We start from the raw sequence: 25,927 nt of genomic DNA, 5'->3' as shown, positions 1-25,927 counted from the left end.
TCACAGACTCCTCAGAATAATGTTTATAAATGCATAAAATATGTAGGATTATAAAAGAAATCAAATATATTGAGCTACAATTATAAAACATTTTTTTTAAAGTTCATAATTCCTAGGTTAAGATCATTTACAATAGATATCTAGGTGGGAGATATTCTGTGTGTGTGTGTGTGTGTAAATCTGTTTTTTTATTAAAGTTTTTTATTTTTCAAAATATATGCATGGATAATTCTTTGACATTAACCCTTGCAAAACCTTGTGTTCCAATTTTTTCCTCCTTCCTCCACCCCCTGCCCTAGATGGCAAGTAGTCCAATATATGTTACATCCAATATATGCATACATATTTCTACAATTATCTTGCTGCACAAGAAAAATCAAATTAAACCGGAAAAAATGAGAAAGAAAATAAAATGCAAGCAAACAACAACAAAAAGAGTAAGAATGCTATGTTGTGGTCCACACTTAGTTCCCACAGTTCTCTCTCTGGATGTAGATGGCTCTCATCATTACTGAATAATTGGAACTGATTTGGTTCCATCAGAATTGATCATCACATAATCTTCTTGTTGCCGTGTACAATGATCTTCTGGTTCTGCTCATTTCACTCAGCATCAGTTCATGTAAGTCTCCCCAGGCCTCTCTGAAATCACCTTCCTGATCATTTCTTACAGAACAATAATATTCCCTGACATTCATACACCATAACTTAGTCAGCCATTCTCCAATTGATGGGCATCCACTCAGTTTCCAGAAGGAAGGACAAACAACCACATAGCAAGTCTACAGAAAAGGAACCTATTATTTTAATTAGAAAGGGTTGGCAATATGTAGTCTGTCCACCAGGTGGTGGTCTACTCAAGCCACTGACTAGTCTTTCTCATTGCTGTTGTGTAGGACTGAGTAGTTTTGGTCTCATCATCAGGTAGATTCAAAATTCATTTTAGGAGAAAAGAAAATGATATACTATTCTGAATTATAACAATTATACAAATCTTTATATGGTTCTACCATATGGAGTCTGGGAAGTTTCCGTTAGACATATATATTTATTTTACATAGGAAATCCACACTGTGGTCTCACACGTGTGTGTGTGTGTGTGTGTGTGTATTTGATTTGTTTAATATTTTTTCTCCAGTTATATCCAGAACAAAAATTTTTTTTCCTAAGTGAATTTTTTTTAGAAAACTTTTTAAACATTTTTTTAAAAATTTTTGAGTTCAAGGTTCTCTCCCTTGTCTCACTCACAATTAAGAAACCACATGTGAAGTTATGAAAAACATATCCATAAAAATCAAGTTATGAAAGAAAACATATAAATGTTATGGAATATTATTTTTCTATAAGAAACAACCGGCAGGATCATTTCAAAGAGGCCTGATTTTCATCAGTTACATGAACTGATGAGTCAAATGAGCAGAACTAGGAGATCATTGTATAGAGCAACAAGATTATGAGAAGATAAATGCTGATGGACGTGATTTTTTCCAAAATGATTGATGCCAGTTCTGATGATCTTGTGATAAAGAGTCATCTACACCCAGAGAGAGGACTGTGGGAACTAAATGTGGATCACACCATAGCATTATGGTGTTGTGGTTTGCTTGAATTTTATTTTCTTTCTCATTTTTAATCCGATTTTTCTTGTGCAGCAAGATAATTGTATAAATATGTATGACTATATTGGATTTAACATTATTTTTTACCATGTTTAACATATATTGGATTACTTGCCATCTGGGGGAGAGGGTGGGAGGAAGGGGGGAAATTGGAACACAAGATTTTTCAAGGGTCAGTATTGAAAAATCATCTATGCATATGTTTTGAAAATAAAAACTTCAATAAAAAGGAGGAAAACATAGATCTCCCACTCTAGTGAAAATAAAAACCTTCAAGAAAATTTAAATGAGAGAGAGAATGTTTCAATCTGTATTCAGACATAATCAATTCCTTCTCTGAGTACAGATAGGATTTTTCATCATACGTCCTTCAGAATAGTCATGGATGATTGTACTCCTGAGAACAGCAAAGTTATTTACAGTCAGTCATCCCAGAACATTGCTATTACTCTGTATACAGTACACTTCATTTTGCTGGAGTTCACGGAGGTTTGTTTTGTTTTGTTTTGTTTTGTTTTTGAGAGCATCCTGTTCATCATTTTCCATAGAACAATTAATATTCCATCACAAATACTTACCACAATTTACATCATTTTCCTTTTTTAAAAATCCTTTGATCTCTTTGGGATATAGACATGGTAGCAATATTTATAGGTCAAAAGGTATTTACAGTTTGCTTCTTGGGCAAGTTGCAAATTGCTTTCCAGAATGATTAGACAAGTTCACAGTTCCATCAACAATGCAGGAGTTTTTCCAATCTCTTTCCAGCAAATGAGGGATCATAGGTTTACAGTTAGAAAGGGAACTTCTAGGTCATATAATCAGAAAATAGAGAACTAGACATTTTCTTCAGTCTCCTAAAAGAGTATTTATATTCAAAAGATAGAACTACACTTTGTCTACAGGTCAAAACAGCAAGATGTCAAACAAAGAAATAACAGCTTTATGAATTAACAGCACCCACAGAATGCTTTCTCAGTACCCCACCTCAAGCTCCAACATTCTGGCAGGGTTTGTGTTCTAGGATCCATTCAGCTACTTCCTCATTGATAGTGTATTCTCTCCTAGCACACTGCCCCTGCCCTAGCCCAACTATTGTGTGGCAACAAGCAATAGATTTTAATTCTGCTCACCCACTTCCTGAGGAGGTGGAGGTATAAGAAGATGGGAGGGAACTTTTCCTGGGGGCAGTACTGTTTAGTTAGAGGACAAAAGGAACTGGGGCAGGGCCTGTATATGGGCAGAACTACACTAAATCTAAAGGAAAGGAAATTGGCATCTATCTAGGGCCTGTTCTGTCCGCCCAGAAGTCACTTTGGGCAGAGAGTGAGGAAAGTGAAAAGTGAATTTCCAGTGAGGGAGAAGGTTGAGACAGCTTTGATGTATTCTTCCAGGACATCAAAGTGGAAGGAGATAGAAAATAAACAAAAGGGGGAGAAAAGGAGAAAAACAATGTAAGAAAGAAGCAAGGGAAGGAAAGAAGGAAGAAAGAAAGGAAGGAAGGAAGGAAGGAAGGAAGGAAGGAAGGAAGGAAGGAAGGAAGGAAGGAAGGAAGGAAGGAAGGAAGGAAGGAAGGAAGAGAAAGAAAAATAAAGCAAAAAAAATGAAGGAAGAAGGTAAGAATGAAGGAAGAAAAAGAAAAGGAAGAACGAAAGGAAAGAAGAGTGACAGATTGGATAAGAAAACAAAATTCTATAATCTGCTACTTAAAAGAAACACAATTAAAAAGCAAGAACATATACAGAATAAAAATGAGAATCTGAAACAAAATTTATTATGGATCAGGTAAATAAAAAAAAGCAAGAGTTTAAATCATTCCATCAGGCAAAAGAACAACAAAAATTCACAATATAAATTGAGATAAACAAGGACATTTTGTTATACTGGGAGGAACCATAAAGAACAAACCATTGTCAACATTAAGTTTATGTACTCTGGGGTAATTAGATGGTGCACTGGATAGAGAACTGGTCCTGTAGTCAGGAGTACCTGAGTTCAGATTTGATGTCAGACACTTTATAAACACTTACTGTGTGATCCTGAACAAGTCATTCAGCCCCAATTGCTTTGTAAAACAAAACAAAACAAGCAAGCAAAACCCCCAAAACTTATGTGCTCCAATTGCTACAGCCTATAAGTTTATAAAGGAAAAATTAATTGAATTACACAAAAATATAGACAGTAACATGATAGGAGGCTTTACAAGTTCCCCTCTTAGATTTGAATAAATCTATCCAAAAAACAAGGAAAGGGAAAATATAGAATTGAAAACATTGTTGGAGAAAATGGAGTTAAAAAGACAATTCTTCTAAATTGGTCCATTAAAGAAGAATGAGACATTTATATATATACTTTTTATTATTTTTAAAATTAATTTTTTCAATTCTGAATTCTGTCCCTCTGCTCCTTCCATATCCCCCACACACATTGAGAAAGCAAGTAAAGCAAAACCCATTATAAACATATGTAGTCGTGCAAAAGAAATTCTCATTAGTCATGTCCCTCCTTCCCCTCCCTCATTGTGGTCATTGTGTTGATCAGTTACTGAATCATTAAAATTCGATTTTCTTTTCAATATTACTGTCATTGTGTAAATTGTTTACTTGTTTCTGCTCATTTCACTTTGCATCATACTTAGTACAAATCTTCCCAAGTTTTTCTGAAACCATTCCCTTCCTCTTTTCTCACAACACAATATTATTTCATTACATTCACATACTATAACAGTTCAGCCATTCCTCAAACTGCTTTTATTCTTTACTACCACAAAAAAATTGCTATAAATATGTTTCTACATTGGAGACCTTTTCCTCTTTCTTTGATCTCTTTGGGGAAAAGACCGAATTGCTGAGTCAAAGGGTATACATAGTATAATACCTTTTGGGGCATAGTTTCAAATTGCCTTCCAGAATGATTGGACCAGTTCAAAATCCCACCTATAATGCATGATGTATTATTCATTTTTCTATAGCTCCAAAATAAATGATAATCAGACAGGGTCTGAAGTGGCACCTCGTAATTACTTTAGTTTATATTTCTCTAGTAATTTAAAACATTTTTTTCATATGATTATTGATAGCTTGAATTCCTTCTTCTGAAAACTGTCTATTCATATCCTTTGACCATTTATCAGTTGGGGAAAGGTTCTTATTCTCATAAATTTGATTCCCTTCCTTTTGGAAATGAGACTTTTATCAGAGAAACTGGATATAAATATTTTCCTCAGATTCCTGCTTTTCTTCTAATTTCAGCTGTATTGCTTTTGTTTGTACAAAACCTTTTTAATTTTATGTATTCAAAACTATTGATCTTATCTCTTTACCTTCTCTATCTCGTTTGGTCATGAATTCTTCCTCTATCCATAGATAATCCACAGGTATTTTTTTTTCCATGTTCTACTAATTTGCTTATGATGTCACCCTTTATGTTTAAATCATTTCAAACTTATCTTGATATATTATATGAAATGTTAGTCTCTGCTCAAGGATCTTTTACAAAAATTAACAGAATATTAGGGCCCAGAGATATTGAAGAAACATTTAAATGTTTTTTTATGTGGAAAGCACTATGCTAAGTGCTGGGAGTACAACGAGAAAAAAAGACTGTCTCTGCTTTCAGGGAGCTTACATTCTACTGGGGGGAAACCCCACATGAAAAATTTCAGCTGCAAGTCAGATGAAAAAGCCCCATGGTCCTTAAGGTGCAGCAGCAAAGCAAATGGTCATGCCTCTTTTTCAATGTCATTTTCACTGAAAAAATCATGGCTATTTCTGATATTGAAATTGAACAGTAGTATAAAGGACCTTAGTGTGACAACTTTCTTGTCATATTGTTATATTGCAATGTCCTATGACAATACCAAAATAAAAATAATATATTTAATGGAACACAAACAAAAGACATAGATCCAAATGGAGAACTAATAATGAATTCCTAAATAATAAGTGGGCCAAAGAATAGATCATAAAAACAAAAATTATTTGAAAGACAATGATCGTAGGGCAAAAAGGTGGTGCAGTGAATAGAGCACCAGTCTTGGACTCAGGAGGACCCAAGTTCAAATCTGTCCTCAGACACTTGACATTTACTAGCTGTGTAACCCTGGTCAAGTCACTTAACCTCAATTGCCTTGCCTCCCCACCTCAAAAAAAAAAAAAAGACAAGGACGATAAAATAACATACCAAAATTTCTGGAATGTTGTTAGCTATGGAAAAGATCTTATTGATTAGTCCAACTCATAATTTTCTAGATATGGAAACAGAGGCCTATAGAAAAAAATGACTTGTCCAGGGTCTTACAACTAAAGTAAGCATCAGGATTTGAAACCAGGTCTTTCTGACTTTAAGCCCAGAGCCACCATGATATGTGCTGGTCTCCAAAGTCCTTCCTTCCTGGTCACTGAAAACACAGGCTTTTTCAGCTATGCTAGAAACTGTCAGTCTGAGCCTAGTGACTGACAATTTTCTGGCCATCATGGCCAAGAGGGTACAGTTTCAGCCAAACTGACATTTTCTGGGGCCTGAAGAGACCAAGGGCAAAAGAGTTATTTCTGAGATCTGGGGACCTCTCTGCCTGACTTCTTGGTGGTTTGACCACAGATCTATTTCTCCTTTTCGGATCTACTATATTTGTGTCACCAGCACCTAGCACAGAGCTTTGAATGGAACCGCACTGATTGTTGAATAAGAACAGGTGCAGAGGAAGGAAAACAGGATATATCCAGGAAATAGTGAATAGTTAGTTTTGATTGTGTTTGTGGGGAATCGTGAGAAAAAAAGAGTAGAAAGGAAGATTAGAACACCAAGTGCTAGACTGAGGAATTTGCACATTCGCATACTGACACAGGGACGAAGAGCTTTTTTAGGTCAGGTCTGACAGAGAAAATCTTTCTCTTTTCTCAAGAAAATGGAAGAGCAGAGAACATAGTTCCTCACAGCTCAAGTGGTAATAATATCCATCAGCTTTTCTACACACACACACACACACACACACACACACACATACACACAGACTTAGATGCAAGAAGACATGATGGGGAAAAGCAAGGTGTCATTCCTGAGGAATGTAAAGGGTGTTGAAACATTTTTTTTTTTTACTCCCAAATAAGCCCCTACGTAACTTCTGGCAGCTTACTCCCTCTCTCTGATCTGATTGTGTTTCCATTGATGTAAAACAAGGGACTTGATCTTGATAATGTGGCCTTTCTTCCAAGGTCTACCACCTCTTGTTTCTGTGTACTGATTTAACTTGTCTTTGTTTCTGCTTCTCTGACATACATTCTCTGACATGTCAGCGTTGGGTGTCCTTGGCCTTCATTTCCCTACAGGCTGTCTTGCCCTTTCTGCTTTCATCCAGATCCTCTACCCCTGATTTATAAAGGCCTGAGTGTGGAAGCGATAGCCTTGAATAGGAAAAGTTCCCAAAGAGCCAAGCTGCAGGGCCTTCGTGGAAGGCCAGAGCCCTTGGGTGATTCGGACACTTATGTAATCAACAGCAATTAGCAACCCTGTCTTCTTTGAATGTTCCTTATAGTTTCAATCCTGAAGCTCTAAATGGGGATGGGATGAGAAGATTTGGAGGGTATGAGGAATTATGGGAAAGTTTCAACTGTGTGGCCAAGGTGATGTCTAAAACCCAAGAGACCTAGACTACTTCATAGTATCACCCAGGAGATGATGATGACAGGAGAGGATGCCAGAGAGGTTTCAGAGAGCCTTGGGCCTGCTTTGGACAGAGTTCAGGTAATGATCACTCTGACAGGGACAAAGTAGTAGGGAATTTCCCACAAACTCTTTTGAATGGATGCATCCAGGCTGTCAAAAACTACGGAAACATGGAAAACGTTGCCTGAGAAGCAGCATGGATGATAAACTTGTCAGATGAGTTAGGAGTCCTCTCAGAGGTCTTTGGATTTCAAAGCTTATCTGCATGGCTCTATTGAGCAGAGTTGGAGAACTTGCCATTCACCTAGAGAGGCTGTTATCTGATGCTGGGAGGGTAATCTGGGGACAGCTTTCCTCAGTCAATGACATCTTGGAGTATCTACCTTTTGGCAAAAAAGGAAGTTGAAAATTGTAAGGGAGTCAGGCCTTGATAGAAATGGAAGGTCAGACCAATGACTGCTTGGAAGCTTTATTTAATTATTTTTTGGGGAGTAAGGTAATTGGGGCTAAGTAACTTGCCCAGGGTTACACAACAAAAAATATCTGAGGCCGCATTTGAACTCAGGTCTTGCTGACATCAGGGCCGATGCTGTATTCATTAACCATGCTTGGAAGTTTTAAGACTTTATTTTAAAAATTTCAATTGTATACAATAAATACATTCTACAATGCAAGCAGTTTGCCTTTTGGATCAAAATGAGGAAGAACACAATAATTTTAATGGGAAATGAGAATAAATGAGTCAATTGTGATAAATTTGTAAAATGTGATATAATTTTATATTTTAAACTCTTGGGCCAGGGAACTAGTAGACCAAGTACAGCCCTTAGTACTTAGTATAATATAAATTCTTAGAAGGCAGAAAATATCTTTTTAATATTTGTATCCCCCCCTTGGTGTTTCCCTCTTCTTTCTTCAGTGCCCACGTAGGGGGGGCAGTGACGTCAGAAGAAAACCTCCAATACTTGGCTACATCTGCACCTGACACCTATATATGAGGCAACATCCTTTACATGTACATATTGAGCCGTTCCAAATGCCTTGCTACAATCCTCTCAGGACTTCTGCGCTTTTCTCTCTGCCCTAAGTGAATAGTCTCTTTTATATGCTGCCTGCCCCAGTTCAGAGCGAGCACCATGAGAGCAGGAGCTTTTTTTTTTTTATCTGTATTGGCAGCTTGGGTGGTGCAGTGGATGAAGTGCTGGATATGGAGTCAGTAAGCCCGAATTCAAATGTTGCCTCAAGACATTTACTGTGTGACCTTGGGTAAGACTATCCTTCCTGCTTCAGTTTTCTCATCTGTAAGACTAGGGATAATGAAAGTACCCACTTCCCAGGATAAAATGAGATATTTGTAAAGTGCTAGGCCAACTTTTAGGTGCTATCCAAATGTTAGCCATTATTATCTATCTTATCATCTCTAGTGTTTAGTACATGGTTAAATGTTTAATAAATGCTCTTTCATTTATTCCTTCATTTACCTATGAACTTCAGGTTAAGCACTAATGAAGGCTTCCCCTCATGGTCCCTACCACGGTATAGATTCAAAGGAAAATGCCTGTATTTCCTGTACTCTTGTAACATCACATCCATTCCCAGGATAAAATGAGATATTTGTAAAGTGCTAGGCCAACTTTTAGGTGCTATCCAAATGTTAGCCATTATTATCTATCTTATCATCTCTAGTGTTTAGTACATGGTTAAATGTTTAATAAATGCTCTTTCATTTATTCCTTCATTTACCTATGAACTTCAGGTTAAGCACTAATGAAGGCTTCCCCTCATGGTCCCTACCACGGTATAGATTCAAAGGAAAATGCCTGTATTTCCTGTACTCTTGTAACATCACATCCATAGTCCAGAACCCAGTATAGGGCTTTAAACATGTCTTGAACTCAAAAAACTAAGTGACAGCTGATAAAATAACCTATGGCAAGGACTGTGCTTAATCCCATGGAATTTGCAGGTTACAGATTGCTCTGTTGAGGGGGCAAGGGCTTCAAAAAATTACCAGCAGTTTCCCATTTGTCTCTCCCACTTACAATGTGGGGCTGAAGTCTAAGGCTACATAGCCTAGTCCTCTAAGTTGATCATCAGAGGATATGGAACAATTCTTCTAGGAACAATACAGAAAGAAGAAAGATGTGCTCAAAAAACCCAGACAACCTACAGACATTGGGAATGGGCTAAATATGGATAGATAGATATATATAGATCTGAGCATAGCACCATTCAAAATCCATAAGGAAATAACAGGAAAAGGAATAAAATAAGGTCAGGTATAGAAAGATATATAGATTTAAGACAGTAGGACTAGGTGTATAGAGTAATGGGAAAGGGATAAAGAGGGAGGGAAAGGTAGAGTAGAAGATAAAGGATGGTTTCCCGGGTAGGGGGAGGTTAAGTAATAGTAAGGCAAGTTAAGGTGTATAACTAGAGTTAGCAGAGACAGGAAATAAACAAATAAATACAACTTAATGAGGATCAGGAGTAGAATTTATTAGAAAAAAAAGGGGGAAAACGTATGTGAGCCATATTAATATTGTTTTAGGTGAATATCTATGTATGTGTAAATGCATATATATATAGTATGAATATGAATGCATGTAGGTATATATGTGTGTGAGTATGCATAAATCTATCCACACTTAACTGTAGCCCACTTGATAGAAATAAGAAAGATGAAAGGGGAAAAAAGAATAAAGAAGTACACAGCAGAGAATAAAAGAAAAACTACAAGGAAGCAAAGATATATAGTCACGAATATAATGTCTGTTATTTATATACATTTTCTTGAAATGGAAATTTATTGTTACATATCTAGAATCTTTCCTGGTAGTTTGCTGAGCACATACTTGATAGTTTTTTCCCCCCCTTTTCTGTCTTTTTCTATTTTGTTTTTCTCATTTTGTATTAAACTTTAAATAAATAAAAAAGAAAGAAAAGAAAACCCAGACAGGACATAATAAAAAAATAGAGGTTTGGTTGCTACCAGACCTGGTTGAGATTTCTTTCCAAATAGCTAGGAAAGGAAGGAAACACCATTTCCAAACTTGAAATCCAAATCCTTGTAGAACTATGCAGAACTGAAGCATCCATGGAATCTTAGAGGTGGTAGAAGAGATGAGTAGAACACAACGTTCTTAGCAGGAACACACAACTAACCACAGTTGTAATTTGGGAGGACTGTAGCATGGATTGGCTGTGTGCGTGTGTGCATGTCTGTGTGTTTAGGGCTCTTTAGGTAAAGGGAAATCCTGGCAACTGCCCACTTATAGAGAGGAGGCCATATGAGGAAAACCTGATTTGTCAAGAACTAATGGTTGGAATATTATTTCTACATTACTATAAATAAGAGCATATACTACACCTCTTCAATTTTACAGAGAATGGAATGATTTTTGAATAGTGCTGGCCTCCTGATCACCAGTCAGTCCTTCCAGATGTAGATTGGCCAAGGGAGGTTTATATATGTCTAAGATGTGTTAAATGTGTGTACAAATATCAGTGAAACCAAAATCGATGTCTATTGGATCCTAACATGCCCAGATGAGGAGAGAATCCAAGAATATAGAGTAGTAGGACAGAGATGACTAACTTGTTGAATATATAAACCCCTTTGAATTTCCCAAGCCACAAATCACAACCACCGCAGTCTCATCAGCATTGAAATAACTTTATTAGAAGGTTGTTCTAAGTGAAAACTTCCATGTTGTGTTGCTTAATTTTGCTTTTGGACAAATTCCAGTTATAACTAAAAAGACAGTAATTTTGCATTGATCTTTGAATCCTGTTTTTCTCATGAGGCCATACTGGTGGAATGAAAGTGCAACTGTCTAGTCAAATGATTTGTAACCACTATTTCAAGAAGAGGGAGGAAGGAAGCAGCAAGACCCAAGGCTCCAAAAAGCAGCTGGTCTCTTGGCTACAGGAAGTGGGTATGTCGGTCTGAATGGAAAGCGGACAGGCCCATTTTACTGATGGGCCAGACAAGCTACAAAACCATTCCCACTTAGCCATCCAGCCAACCAAGCCTTCCCTTACTAGAAGGCTCCCTCCTCCCGCACATGCACCTGGAGAGTCAGGTCATTATAGCCACTTGATTTAAACAGAAGTAATATTTTTGAAAAAATTCTTCCTGATTCTGGAAATTATTTGGATTTTCATCTTGGAAATCCCTGAGATTTCTCCCTCCCCACTTTCCCATTCTCCCACTCTCTAAATAAATTTTTGTGCCCATGAACCCCAATTGTCTATCATTCACACAACCTCATCCCTTCTTGAATCACATGCACCGCTCCAGGAGAGCAAGTCTAGTCTCTGTTCAGCAAAGGAAAGTCTCTTTCTCTCATGATCCTATTTCTCTCATCCACAATCCTCAGGCTCCAGCCTGGAAGGAAATTCTCCTGATTGATCTTGTAGACCTAAGGCAGACAGCACAGACTATATGGAATGATGGGGCCCCCTTTGCATGCTTGTGGTCCTCCCCATAGATTTCTTGCTGCTGCACAGTGCTAAGAAGGTGCGATCAACTATGAACATAAATAAGGATAAAAAAACAAACAAACAACTAAACAGGACAGGCTAATAATTAAACACATCTATAAAAATAGTTAAGACATAAATCTGTTCAAATAAATACAAAATAAATATGCTTTAAGCAGTAAAATACATTGCTTCAGTGGAATGTGAGGCTGATCCCTTTCTGCTCCAATTAGGAGTTGGATAAGAATCCCTTAGATTAGAAACCTGACCCCAAACAGACCTTAATGTAGTCAGAGAAATAATGCCTCCATCACTTTCTCTTCCCATTCTGTAACAGAAGCAAAGGAAGAATTTGCACATCTATTTCTCTTTCTGATAGATAAACTAAAATCCCTACTGCAACTCCACCAGAATTTAAGGCCTTAAACTCTCATCAAGGAAGAGGAGTCTTGTTCCCAATCCCAAATTATAGACTGACTCCTACACAGGAGAGTGGCTTACATTCTTGAGTGGACACTTGGTCCGGCCCCTGCCTGGGAGCCATCTCAGGGCACCTCAGGGTGCCGAGTAGGGAGGAGAAGCCCTTCAGTTTCAAGGGCTGAACAATATTACTCATGAAATCATGCACTATGATGTGAAGCTGTTAAGATAGATAAGGTAAATAGCCTTACCCATCCTTGCCATGCATACAAACATGCAGGGCACCAGTTCACTATTCATTTAACTGCACTGCTTCATGAATGAGAGAGATGCTCTGCTTAAGCAAATACACAAGTTGGGTCATTCTCTTTCCTGTAGGAACCCTGTAGGGCAGCTTTTACTCAGTATATTGGAAAATGTTATTTGTGAAATTCAAGGTTAAATCTTTTCTCACCATGGGAGTATACATGATAAACAGGTGTGACCTGGGAACACTGTCTGTCCCACCACAGTATGTTTTAAGAATTAAAACAGCAAAGAGGAAGTGAGCAAAGACTGAAAAGGGAAAACCCTTAGCAAATCAGGGTTAAGGTACCCTGGAACAAAGAGCTTGGTTGCTTAGCGCAAGATGGTGAAAGTAAGCCAGTTCCCAAGCCTCTATTTTGCAGCAGTCATGGCAGAGAGCACTTCTCTCCTTACCAAAAGCCCCAGATCTTGTTCCCATCCCTAGGTCCCTAAAGAAGGCTTTGTAGGGAACAAATGGGGTTTTCTCAGGGGTCGACAATGAGATCTGGGACAACAAGACTGATATGTCAACCAAAGCTCAGACCTCTTTTCCCCCTGCCTCTTCTATCTCTATTATAGACATTCTGGGGTTTTCACAGCTTGGCTTAAGTCAGCTTAGTGTTGACACATTCACAGAATGAGATGGCTATACATCCTGGGACTTCAGCCCAAGATCCTTAAGTCCAACAGTCTGGAGCCAACCTTCCCGTCACCGAGACTGGACCCCTAAGGTGATCTTCAGGTTCTCATATACCACATAACTGATGCTTACAGCTGGGATCACCTTCATGAAGTTGGGGGCCAAGCCTCTGTACAGGCCAAATGCTCCTTCTGTCCGAAGGATGTGTTTGAAGAGGCTGCTCATGGTCACTTCTGGTGCTCCCTCAATTGTAGCTTGAATGAGAAGAAGTTATTGAAATGTCAGAGATCTCTCATGGGCACCTCCCAAAGCCCTTTGGGTCCCCACAGTAGCATTTCTTTTGGGATTTGCCTAGAAGGGTTCTTACCCTGGGCTTGCATCCGAGTTCTCACAAGAGCCAGAGGGTAACTGGCCAGCTGTCCACAAGTACTAGATATTGTGCCACAAGCTAAGAGGACAAACACTCCAGGGTCTGCACTGTTGACTGCATAACGTTGTAACCAGGTATTTTTTAGTGTCTAGAAGGAAAAAAGTGAAAAAAGTGAGTCAAGAAGTCGCTAAATGCCAGATAAGAGATTACAGGGGAGGGGGATTCAAGAATGTTCTGCAAGGGGATCAAGTAAAAGTTACAGATGAATTGTTTTGAAATAAGGTAGTAAGATTTTTAGTCCCTTTTGTTCTTTCCTCACCAGAGGATACCAGGGCAATAGTCATTAAACTTGCCCTGGGATTTAAAAAAGGTCAAGGCAAAAACTTAGCTACTTCCTGCCATAGCTGAGCAATTAGTTACCTCATAGACAGCAAGATCTATTCCTGCATAAGGAATAATTCCAAGCATATTGGGTATATAGCCTTTGTAAAAAGCTGTCATTCCCTCCTTGGACAGGATCTTCTTGGCACAATCCAACATGCCCGAATATTGCCCTGTTTTCCGTAATGCCATCCTTGTCTTTAGTACCTAAAAACAGCAAAAAGGCATCGGTATCAATAGAGCTTACTCCTTAAATGCCACCTCATTATTCCAGATACCAGCATCACTGGCTCCATCTCCACACATATAATCACAAATACTTCTTACTTCCATAGGATAGATGCTACTCTGGGCAATGGCTCCTGCCAGAGAGCCTGCCACCAGCCTCTCGTGAATTCTCAGTGTTTCTTGATCACTACCAACAAGACGCTTGATCTGGAAAAAAGTGAGATGAGGAATGAAGAAGGTCTGATCCCAACATCAGGCTTCATCCCATAGATTCTTTCTGACCAGTTTGGGTTAAATAGTCAATGTTCCTATTTGCTCCACTACAGTCACTTCCATTTTATAGACGAGGAAGGAAAGGGCTTGCACAGTTGTATTCCATGTTCTTGGTTGGTAAGTATAAAGTTGGGGGGAATTTCTTAGGTACTCAATACTTTTGTTATTTGATCACAGCTTGAAACAAAGCAATTCTTACCTGTTCATAGGCCATAAATTTAATAGCTGATTCTGGGGCAATTTTTATGACATTAATGCCATTGCCTCGCCAAAGAGATTTGGCCCCTCCTTCTCGGATCATCTGTGTGAACCCTCCAACAATACACATGTTATTGCTTCGGGAAGCATGGACCTGGATAGAGAAAAATTGGTCAGTACCAATGGGATAAACCTTTATCATCAGATGACTTTTTTTTGTTCAACAAAAAAATCAAAGAAAGCAAGCCCTAAAGCAACGAGGACTCTCTGTGTACTTATTCATTTCTGTACTCAACAGCACCTAGTAATGCACTTTGAACATGGGTCTTCAATAAATGTGTGTTATTGTTCAATGAACTTTTCCCCACTTTAATATTCTAAAGACCCAACAAGCACTTTTGTTTCAAAATGACAGACACCAAGTTAATTTTTATCCATTAACAGACTTTCAAAGAAAAGGAACAGAGGGCAAGGGAAAAAAAAAAAAAGAAAATGACGACTTTCTTGTGCCCACAGTGGACTCTAGCACACAAGGTGCTGGAAAACAAACAGGGAGTTAGAGAGCGGGGAGATGGAGAAAAAGAGAACAACGGGTCACTGTTAATATGGACCCTAAGCAAAGTCCAGCATACTGTCCTTCACAAGCCAATTTTGCAATTCTGCCTCTGACATCAATTTAGATGATCCCTCTATGGCCCTGTCAACGTGGAGATAGGGGCTCTGCCAAAACTACTAATCTGTTTCCAAGTGGCATCCTGGGTCAGATGAAAATCTGCTCCTTTCTCAGTACCCTGCACAAGATGTACTGAAGGAAAAAAAACTCCTGACACACCCATTTGATCATCCTATTCATGGTCAAGTTCCCTCGCTCAAAGTAGCTCTTAAGTGACTTGGATAAAATTGTCAGCTAGAAGCCAAATCTTTCTTGGATCCAGATGGAATGTCATATTTGTATGAGGCAAAGTTCCCCTTCCCATCTGTTTCACTAGGCAAGTAAGCTGTGGGATCAAAGCAGCAAGCTGAACATAGATGCAAGTGCAAGGATTTTCTGGGCTTGCTTTTCTTTCCATACCTGCATGAGTACCTTCAGCCGATCCAGGGGAGCCGTGCAGGTCCTGGATACGGCTCCTGCTCCTCCTCCAGCTACAAGATGTCTCCACCACATCCCTGTCTGCCTTTCTTCTACTGTGAATTCATCGGGGACAGTTAGGTTCTCTCCCACATCAAAGATCTGTAAGGACAGCCAACAAAAGACAAAGTAGTGATCATTCAAGAAGCAGAGGCCTGAAAATTCTTTCAAGGGCATCACTGCCAAAACCTCTTATTTTAATCCTCTAACAGGGATAAATCATAAACTACCCAACAGCACCAAAGTATCTTTTCCTGGTATGTATGAGGATATAAGGCTAGATTAGTTTTAAAGCAGGTTGATCTATTATTTTTGTTACTTTACTTGTGAGGGTAGACAACACTTTTTTCTTTTCTCTAAACTTACATTTTTCCATTCTGCTCAGATGTAACAAGCACGAATGAAAGAATATCCCTTAAGTGCTTAAATTTTTGTAGATATACTCCAAATAGTTATAGAAGGCCACAGAAATTCAGAGCTAAAGACTCAGAAAAAAACAAACTAGGGCTAAGAACAATTACAAATATATAGAACTGGTCCAACTTAGGACTACTAGATGTAGTAGGACTACATTCCCATAACTCAGATAAAATGTCCAAAAGGTTCAGGTCAAGGTACAGTGGAGAGGAAAATTTCTGAAACTTGACATGTAACAAGATCACACTGTCGGAACATTATGCAACCCCTGAGCAAATATCATTGAAGCTCTAATGCATGCATATCACTTTCTAGTCTTGGCAAGGTACAGAGTAAGGCAATACCAGCTCTAAGCTGACTTCCAGAGCTGTAATCCCTGCAAACTAGTCCATCTGCTCTTTTGCCCTTTTTTCCAGTGGAGAGCTCTACCTGCAACTTTTTAAAAAGTCACACTAGAGCAAGCAGAAGGAACCCTGGGAATGAGAAGCATTATTGAAGTAACCATGTAAACTGTGGATTACTAAAACTAAGCTGAATAAATAAAGATCAAGACCTAGGAGAGTTAATGAATGTACCGTGGAATGCTTCCAGTACAGAATGATCTCAGGAACATTTTCAACTGGATGTAAAAGATGATAATCTCTCCATTCATTCCAATCAATTGTCATAGTTCCATTTTTATCCATGCTGTGGGACAAAAACAAGAAAAAGCACACATGAAATATTTCTTTGTCGATAAAATACATGTTAATTATTGTCTCTCCGCCCACTCCCCCTTCATTCCCATCCTCCCCCCAACTCAAAAACTGACAGCAGTTATCATAAAGGTGCTGAAAAAGACTGATGACTCTATATCCCAATCTCAGAGAAAGGGAACTCAATGTAAATGCAAGAATTTTGTACAGAACGGGTAGAGAAGGCAGTCACCAAGGTGACACAAATACTTACTAGGTGACAGGGCCCCAGAAATGGCCCGTTCGTATTCTGACAGACAGACAAGGGTAGGATGCAAAGGAGAGAGGAAAAAACAATACATAAATGCCCATTAGCTGATGTTAGTAAAGCAAGCATACAGTAATAAATAACAGTAGAAAGTGTGGACAACTTGATAACCTCCCCTCCAAAGGACCAACCTCAGGGATCATAGCTTGCTATTACATTCTGGCTCATCAGCAACTAATGCAGGCTGCCCAAAAAATCTCCCTGGAATTTTAAACATTATTAGCTATTAATTAAGCTTTTAATTAATAGCATCCTCTACAGAGATTGTCAAAGTTGTTGTAGGCCCCAGATTCATTGGGAAAGGTTAGCAACAAAAGAACTATTAAGTCATAGGGCTGACTAGGATTAGTTTCAATGGCTTCCAGATAAAGCAGCAACTAAACCATGACAGAAAAAAAATACGACATCCAAATAATTATCTTCAGGAAAGGAAATTTCTACCATTACTAATAAAAAACACTAACAACTCTAACTATGAATATTAGAGTTAACATTTCAATTCTTTGGGAGAAACAACTTAAATATCTTTTGCTACAATTTAAACCATTTCCTTTTATAGTATCAAAACATTGCGATGATCCCTCATATGATCAATCAATCCCCTCTCACAACTAGTCTTTTCTTTGTGTGCAGGTCAAAAGATAAGACTAGTAATGGGCTGAATCACCAGGTTATTGAAGATTGTTCCCAACAGTGTGGGACAGTGAAAACAGTGCAGGATTTGGAGTGGAGTCAGAACAGCTGCTCTGCTATATATTACCTATGTGAACATGGAGGGAGAAGTCACCCAACCTCTCTGGGCCTATTTACCTTAAGTGTAAAATGAGAGGGTTGCATTAAGTTTCTTGAGAGGTCCATTCTAGCTCCAATTCTTTGATCTTATGAGCAATACAAGAGCTGATTGCTTCTAAGATAGGCTTATTTATTCATTCTTTTCAATCATGAAAAGTCAAAGTACAGATGAACAGAGACTGGATGGTAGTAAGACAGACATTACAGTTAAAGTGCATGAGAACAACTACATGGAAGATTAATCTCAGAAGAAGACTTTTGTTCTTTTTATCACATATGTGCAGAACTGAATGCAGAGGCTGGTTAACTACTTACCTCTTAAGGATTTTTTCAGCCTGCTGTTCAGAGATCTTGACACCCAGATCCCGCAGGGACTGCATGATTTCCTGAGCATCAATGCGCCCTGCAACAACAAGTACCAATGAGCTAAGGGCAAATGTCCAGGAAACCAAGAGGGATGGGCAGAGGGGTGAAAACTGGGCCAACAACCTGGTCAAAATGGTGTTCATTAACTAGGCCAATGAATCTAAGCTTACCATCATTTTTTTTATCCAAGCTCTTAAAGACAAGTCTCAGTTTCTTCTCATGGTCTTGAAGATAATGAACAAATTCTTCAAAATCCAGCTGTCCATCCAAGTCCTTATCTCCAGCTTTTACAATTTTCTGGGGACAGGGAAAAAAGCATGGTTTTATTCCTTAGCTAGATATATACCCTGATTCACTCCACCTCCTGAGCCCATTATATAGAATACCCATCAGTGTGAAATGCTATGCAAAGTGGCACACTTGAACTACACTGATATCAAGGGAATTTTGCTTGTTCCTTTTTTAAGGCACAGCTTTATGGAGTTCTGTCAGTTTCTCAAAGCTACTACTTAAGATGAAAAATCATGAGCCACCAAGTTCAGGCCAAGCTCTTCCAAATCTACTTTCTAAATGTACTCTGTGTTTGTCACAGGCAAAGAGAAAAGAAAACAGAATATGGGAAAAGAAACTTAAGACTCAGAACCAAGGTAAAATATAAGATTTTTTGAAGTGACCTGAAGGCTAACTTATTGTACAACTAGTATTAGCCAGTAGCTAGCTACCTGGAAGCTATATACTTTTATACTGACCCTAGTACAACTCCTAGAAGGGAAGAAACTCTCATCAAGATAAGTTCACAGAGCCATGGGAGGTTTACACTTGGACTTTAAGATTACACAGTTAAAGGAATAAATGTCTCAAGGGAACTCTGCTTCGCTCTTTAACACAATCTTAGAAGTAGAATTAGCCCAAGAACAATCTAGTCTGGTTTCCCATTCTTACCTTCCCCTTGGTACTCCTCCCTCCCATCCCCAACACCAAGGAAAAAAAAAATTCTGCTGGATTTTGGCAATCCCTGCTTGGCAGAAATACTGTCCAATTTTAGAAGGCCAAAGAGAGCTTTCCAGGCCATGTATTGATGGTACTGCCAGTACCTAATCTCAAGCAAGAATGATGTGCATAATTATCAGTTCTCTCAATTTTTATTTAAAAATTTAATTTAAAAATCTAATGCCCTGCCACGAGAACTTGTATTTAGTAATAGCTAACAGATACCTATATCAAACTTAAAAACACTAGAACCTCATATTGCTTTACAGAGAGCCTTTCAATAGACATCTGTTTCAAATGCCTTTGGCTTACTCTGAAGTTATGTGCACTCAGCAGTTGCATTCATTTTTAGATTGTCAGTAATAGGAGAGCATTTCACAGATTCCAGATTCCATGTGGAGGGGTGACCATAGGGGATTTTGTGCCACCTCCTGAACTGCTCTGGCACTGAGACAAGTCTTTTAGAGCCAATCACTAAAATATACACACACATACATAAATGAATAAATGGCTGTTCCTTTTTTAAGAGTTAAACTTAAACACTAACTGGAAATTAGTACCAGGACCAGATTTTAAAAGTTGAAGTTTGAAGCTAGTCAGCCCATTAGCTGGCTTATTCTCCTAAAACAGTCAATCCTTCCCCCCAATCTTAAAGCTCAACAAGACTGTACAAATATTAAAAATGCAGAAAGAACTTTCTGCTGAAGACACCCAATTCCTAGAAATTATTCCAAAAGAATAAATGTAGATGAGCTAGGGTGGCAAGAGATGCTAATAAATCTTTAGCTTTTAACTGAAGTATATAATCTACTCATAGACAGTCATTCACTCAGCCAAGTGTGATGAACTGTGTCTAGATTTATAAGAGAACAGACAGAATTTAGGTTCCATCAAGCGTAGCAGCAAACCTTATCCACATAACTTTTAACCATCTGGACTGAGGCATCTCATGAAGTGCAAGAATAGGGTATTTTTTTAAGCTGCCATTAGTGATTCAGACCACTTCTCATTACTCATTTCAAAATGTTCCCAAATAATTCTGCTTCTTTGCTTTAAACAATTAAATGCAATATTTGCATGTTTTCAGCTTCCTGCAGTGTAGAACAGATTCAAGTCTTTCAAGCCCGAGCTCTTCCATTTCTTAGCTGTAAGATTTTAGGCAAGCCATTTTACTTCTCTGGGTCTCAATTCCCTCTTTAGGATAAGAATCCAACCTAACTTGGGGCTTTGTTGAGAGGAAAAATACTTCATAAGCCATAAAGCACCTTTATCAGAATAAAAGGCATTTCATATTTGGATCTCAGCAAGAAAATCTGGTAATAATCCAGTGCCAAGTGTTTGGTGTAAAGGGAATCACATAAGAACAGTCTTTCAAGCTTCACTACTTAACTTACTTTTTTTGAGAGTGGTTTGGTTTCTTTATCTTTAGAGGAAGAATAATCCTAGGCCCTCTCCTCCCTATTCCAGAAGGATACCTGCACTAAATGATTACTAATGGATCTAGCACATCTAAATCTATCATAATGAGATTTGCCTTAGATGGATGAATAACAAGCAAATATTGATTCTCATTCATTCACTCAGTAAACAAACACTTGTTGCTTATATAAGCTGTTGCTTCAAGACATCAATAGACAAAATGTTTTCAAAGACATAAGCAGTTCACTTAACCAACTGTCAGTATATCAGTTGCCTTGACTAAATTATAAATTAGAGGACAAAGAAGGCTTATATATGCTAAATAAAGAAAAACATTCTTGAGTTAAGAATCAAGAAAAAATTAATTTGATTATAAGTAGGATCATATGAAATATTAATACTCTATGCAATATAATTGATATCATATTGCTTGCCTTCTTGGTGTGTGGGAAGGTTATGGAAGGGAAGAAGAGAATTTGGAAATCAACATTTCAAATTAAAAATGCTAAAAATAGAGAAATATTTTTAAAAAGAAAAATACTATTTTACAAGCCTCAAACTAATCTTTTTAGATGTTTGGTGTCTGTAAATATAAAAGGACGAAGATTTTTTGTAATTATGGCACTATTCCCAGAAATTTTCTTATCTTTCTCAATTTAAAGGAGATCACTGGGAGCACAATAATTTATTTTCTAGGATTACTTTACATGAAAAGTTGGTTTCCCTGAAATTCCTGCCTCCCTAGTTAAGTCACATGAAAATTAGTCACTCTGATGACAAAGAACAGAAACTGGCTGCTGGCCCAACCCAACTGGAAAAAAAAAAAGTCTCCTATTTTATACATTCTTTCATTTAACAAATTGTATCCCTTATATTCATATTATATTTATTTTTTCCTTGTCACCTCAAAAGTTATTCCCCTCTCACAGAGCTTAATTTCCTCCCTCCACTTCCAGAATCAATGATGCATACAGACCTGCTTCCATTGTCGGTACGTGGAAAATTCCTGAGAAGGGATAAAGACACTAAGTTTGAAGATGGATTTAAGTTCTGTGGGCAGCCCCTTGGATTCAAAGTACTGGAACTCTGTTTGGGCTTCCCCAATCAGTGGAACATAGAGGCACAGGCAGAGCATTCTGATAATGAGGCCGGGTGCTCAGCCACTGAAGGAGCAAACAGCTTAACAGCATGTAGAATGGAAATGCCGGTGCCGGTCTAGTGACGCTCACACATGAGCTATCTCTGCTCAACTGTCATTGGCTGTTCAAACCCTGCCCTTTTACTTAATTGATAAAGTCCACACATTAAATCCTTTGCAAGCAGCCAATGAAAGCTAACCCCATTGGCAAGAGCACCCATCGAAAGATTGCTCAACGTCTAGATTTATACAGGGTAAGTTTTGCGTCACCTACTTCCTCAGCATTAACTCTTTCTCAAACAAAGCACTGACATGAATTATTCTATTTAAGAAAGCTGTTTTTACGCATGTCCCTGAATCCAAAATGAACAAACAGCCTCAGTCAATTACTCTTCACTTACTTCCCCAGTAGTAACTCCTTCTCATCCAAAGTACCCATGTGATCTATTGTCTTCTATTTAAATAAACTATTTTTTTAATCTAGATCCTGGTTCCCAAAATGAACAAATGGCTTAGGTCACTTACTATTTTGTTTTTTAAACACAATATATTTAACAAAAACCACAATCATATTATGTTTCAAAGGCCAATGGAGTTTTTCCTTCTGGAAAATAATTTGCAGTATAGTTAATGGAGAAGTATTATTTGAATGACAATGATTCTGCATAAAAGAAGAGTTTAAGGAAAAGTTTGAATTTATACTAGAAAATTGGTATTACATACTTTAGTTTCACAGTGGAATATCTCATGCTTAGAACATAGAGAGAAAACTAGAGCGTTGCTAGACTTACCCTGACCCAGTCACCCTAAGCATTCACTCCTGGAGAATTCAGGCTGGCTCCTGGTCCAAAGAAACCCTGCAAAGGACTAAGTTTCAATCCCTACAGAAGTTCAAATTTCTTCCAGGAGTACCCCTGCAAAAACCCTCTCAGGAAACCCCCAACCTGAGACCACAAACAACTCAACCCTTAAGAAATTACCTAAGGGTCCCAAGGATTCTAGATACACAAATGGCTTTTGGGAAAATGGGGATACATGGAAATACCAGTTTGCTGTCTCCTCAGAATCATCTAAGTCAGCTGGGGCCTAAAAATATAAGACACAAAGTTCTAAACTTCAAGTGTGTATCAGTTGCACAGAACATCTTAAATAAGTCAGTGTGGGGGAAAGTTATTTATATAGTTCATCCTTTTTTGGATGAAGACTGCAGATCTGAATGATTCTGTGTTCTGAATACTTGAAAGGAAAGGCCCTGCATGAATTAGAGATGATGTCATCAACTGGAAATGCTGCCACTCCTTCTTTAGCCAGATGTGTACTCTTCATCCCATTGAGTTACCGGTAATGGGAAGAACAATGAAAAACTGTTCACATTTGTAATGTTTTCTAATATAATCTAATTCTTATAATGGCAAGGATTAAACTAAAAAATTATAAAGAGTTAAAATTTTAAATTAATTTTTTAGTTTACTAAAATAAAGGAATTTTAAATATCTATGTAAAGATGTTTAGATCATTTCCCAATGAAATTTTTGCTTCAAATAGTTTTGGTAAACAAAAGTCAATTCTGTTCTAATAGAATTACAAAATTCATCTAAAAAAAGTACCAAACCTATGTTTTGGAACACCTAATTTGTGCCTTCTAGAAATAAAATTTATATCTATGCAGTATGAAGATTACATTATTAATCTTATACCCAAATAAGAATTCACTTTCCAATTATGATATAATATACTATTTTTAAGACTATATTTTTTTGGTTTAAACATTTTATTTAATTTTCCATAGTATTTTGTTTTTCCAAATACATATAAAGATAATTTTCAACATATAATGTATTACTTCCAAAAAAAACCATGTGTCATAGGTCAAGAGTGTTAAAATGGAACTTAGGTGGTGCTCATCTCTTCCCCAAAGTCTCCTTTCCTTCAAAAAGGAGTTGTCTAAAGGTTCTTAAAATTCTTTTGAGCTCTAAATCCAGTTTTCCTAAAAAGACTTGTTTTATAGAAAGGTTCTATTATACAAAAATTGAAATATTCAGTTTGAATGCCATAGTATGTTTTTTTGAACAAACCATTGTTTGTTTTCATAACTAAGGTTGTTGAATTTCACAGATAATTCTGAAAGCATTTTCATAACCTTTGGAAAGGAATTTTCATATAAACAAATAATACACAAAACCCCCCAAGAGCCCTTACATAATTTTGGAAATGCAAAGTGCCTTAGAAATCCATTTAGAGTAGCTCCCTTATCATACAAATGAGAAAAATGAAATCCACCCAGGGAAGTGACTTACCTAAAGTCACTGGGCTAATTAGCTTCAGATTCAGACTTATAATATAGTCCAGTATTCTTTCTATTATACCAACTATATCACAGTGCCAAAGACCAAGCACTGCCTAGAAGGGATTTTAGAATTCAGAATAGTTACTGAAACCTTAGCAACAAAGCATGTTCTAGCCTTTAAAAAAAGTGCTACTTTATAAGAGGTCATTTTAGGTGTGTGATACAAGGGTTTTGGACAAAGTATCAAACTGACAAATTAAGATTCAGAAATGTGTAGCAGCTTCTCTAGATACAATAGGGACAAAAAGGAAGACAAAAACAATTTATATTCCGTTACTGATAATTCATACCTAAATTGAATCTTGCCCACATTCCAGCTAATCATAATTCCTTCCCAATTATCTTATCTTTGATTCTTCTCTACTTTCCCATATTCTATTTTAATTTATTATGCTGAAATAAATGTAGCCAGTCTCCTCTGATGCTTATTACATCAAAAAATAGGCTCCTTAAACAATGACACTAACTGTATGTAGATATTCTTGGAGCTCAGCTGTATATTTCCTTTGGCCTATAAACCAGTAATTTATCCCACAAGCATCTTCTCACCCCCAGACCAATTAACATCACCAGCTACACTGCCTTTTCACGTACCAGTGAAACACGTGACAGAATATCACATGTAACAAAAAAAGGGCAGGTACAGGTAGATTTTGGAGTATTGGGTTAAGGTTAAATAGCATCCCTCCCTCCACCCTCACTTGCAATGACTCAGTTCATTCCGGAAATACTAATTAGCTAAGGAGCCATACCAGTGTCTTGGTTCAAGCTCCACCTACCCTTAAGGCTAACCCACATCATTTGCAGCTAGAGCTGCAGTATCATTTGATGACTGAGTTACCATGACTGCACAGTACTGCGTTTCCAATGACACCAGCCTACCCTTAGCAATTAGACATACAATGAGTGAACTCTTCAAGCTTCTGAGAAGAGAGCCAGCCCCTCAGGATTAAAACACTCCAAAGCCACAGAGAACATCTCTGATTCCAGAAAAACTGCTCCCCTCCCTCCCCCCCCCCCCCCCCCCCGAGGATTAACTGTAAGACAAAGATAAAGAGAAAAATTGGAACAGTTCCTAGGGCAAATGCTTCCAAAGAGGGAGATTCAGTATCAAACATATTTAAATATTTTAGCGGGGAGGTGAGGGAGGGAGATGGAGTATTGGGGAATGGCAAAAGAAGCAAAATGCAGTAATGTCTCTGGAAGCTTTTGAACCCCAAGAACTGATGTGAACTTTTCTATAAAAGTTCATTCAATATTCTAGAGACTTCTTTTCATAGGAAAGATAAAAAGGCACAGCTTAAGTTACACTCTTTCTGTTCACAGGTAAAACATTATGCTCACAGAATCATGGAATTTAGCAATGAACGACACTGGTAATGCTTTTAAAAAATCAAAGTACAGGTTCTTATTTTCCTTTAAAGGAAAGATAAATTACAAAAGTATATGAGGCACAAACTATCCATTAGCATAGTTTATTTTTTAAAACTAGTTCCTGGGAATATACATATTTGTTTTTAATTTGTGTTAACTAAAATATAATTCATCAACTAAAACAAATTATGGGGTTTGGAGCTAGAAGTCACTATTTATTCCTATATGGTCAACTAACAGTTGAGGAAACAGGCCTGGAGATGAAGATGTTAATTTTATATATATTATACCCAGTACTTACCACTTCTAAGTATGAGGGCTCTGGGAAAATTTGGGTGGCATGATTGACCCCAGAAGGCAGAACAACATAAATATATCCCACTTTAAACT

General features: G+C 37.7%; 1 protein-coding gene across 7 annotated transcripts in view; it reads right to left on the bottom strand.

Moving 5' to 3' along the window:
- Window positions 1-10,938: 10,938 nt before the first annotated feature.
- The window catches only part of SLC25A25 (solute carrier family 25 member 25), a 32,666-nt gene continuing 17,677 nt past the window's right edge, over window positions 10,939-25,927 (bottom strand). For 2 of the 7 annotated variants that reach the window (XM_031954707.1, XM_031954708.1), the window contains exons 2-11: window positions 18,440-18,566; window positions 18,219-18,306; window positions 17,058-17,093; window positions 16,685-16,796; window positions 15,636-15,794; window positions 14,565-14,717; window positions 14,192-14,299; window positions 13,904-14,071; window positions 13,481-13,631; window positions 10,939-13,367 (exon numbers count right to left, since the gene is read on the bottom strand). In XM_031954707.1, coding sequence (XP_031810567.1) covers window positions 13,183-13,367; window positions 13,481-13,631; window positions 13,904-14,071; window positions 14,192-14,299; window positions 14,565-14,717; window positions 15,636-15,794; window positions 16,685-16,796; window positions 17,058-17,093; window positions 18,219-18,306; window positions 18,440-18,566 — 1,287 coding nt within the window. In that variant the 3' untranslated portion in view covers window positions 10,939-13,182. Of the gene's footprint in view, window positions 13,368-13,480; window positions 13,632-13,903; window positions 14,072-14,191; window positions 14,300-14,564; window positions 14,718-15,635; window positions 15,795-16,684; window positions 16,797-17,057; window positions 17,094-18,218; window positions 18,307-18,439; window positions 18,567-21,654; window positions 22,546-22,607; window positions 23,218-25,927 lie in introns of those variants that run through there. The other 5 variants (XM_031954709.1, XM_023494272.2, XM_031954711.1 and 2 more) reach the window with 4 other exon arrangements.

Source organism: Sarcophilus harrisii, chromosome 2 (assembly GCF_902635505.1).
Source record: "Sarcophilus harrisii chromosome 2, mSarHar1.11, whole genome shotgun sequence".
In the NCBI taxonomy this organism is placed as follows: domain Eukaryota; kingdom Metazoa; phylum Chordata; class Mammalia; order Dasyuromorphia; family Dasyuridae; genus Sarcophilus; species Sarcophilus harrisii.
The sequence above is the reverse complement of the archived record's forward strand: the minus strand, read 5'-3'. Positions and strand labels throughout refer to the sequence as shown.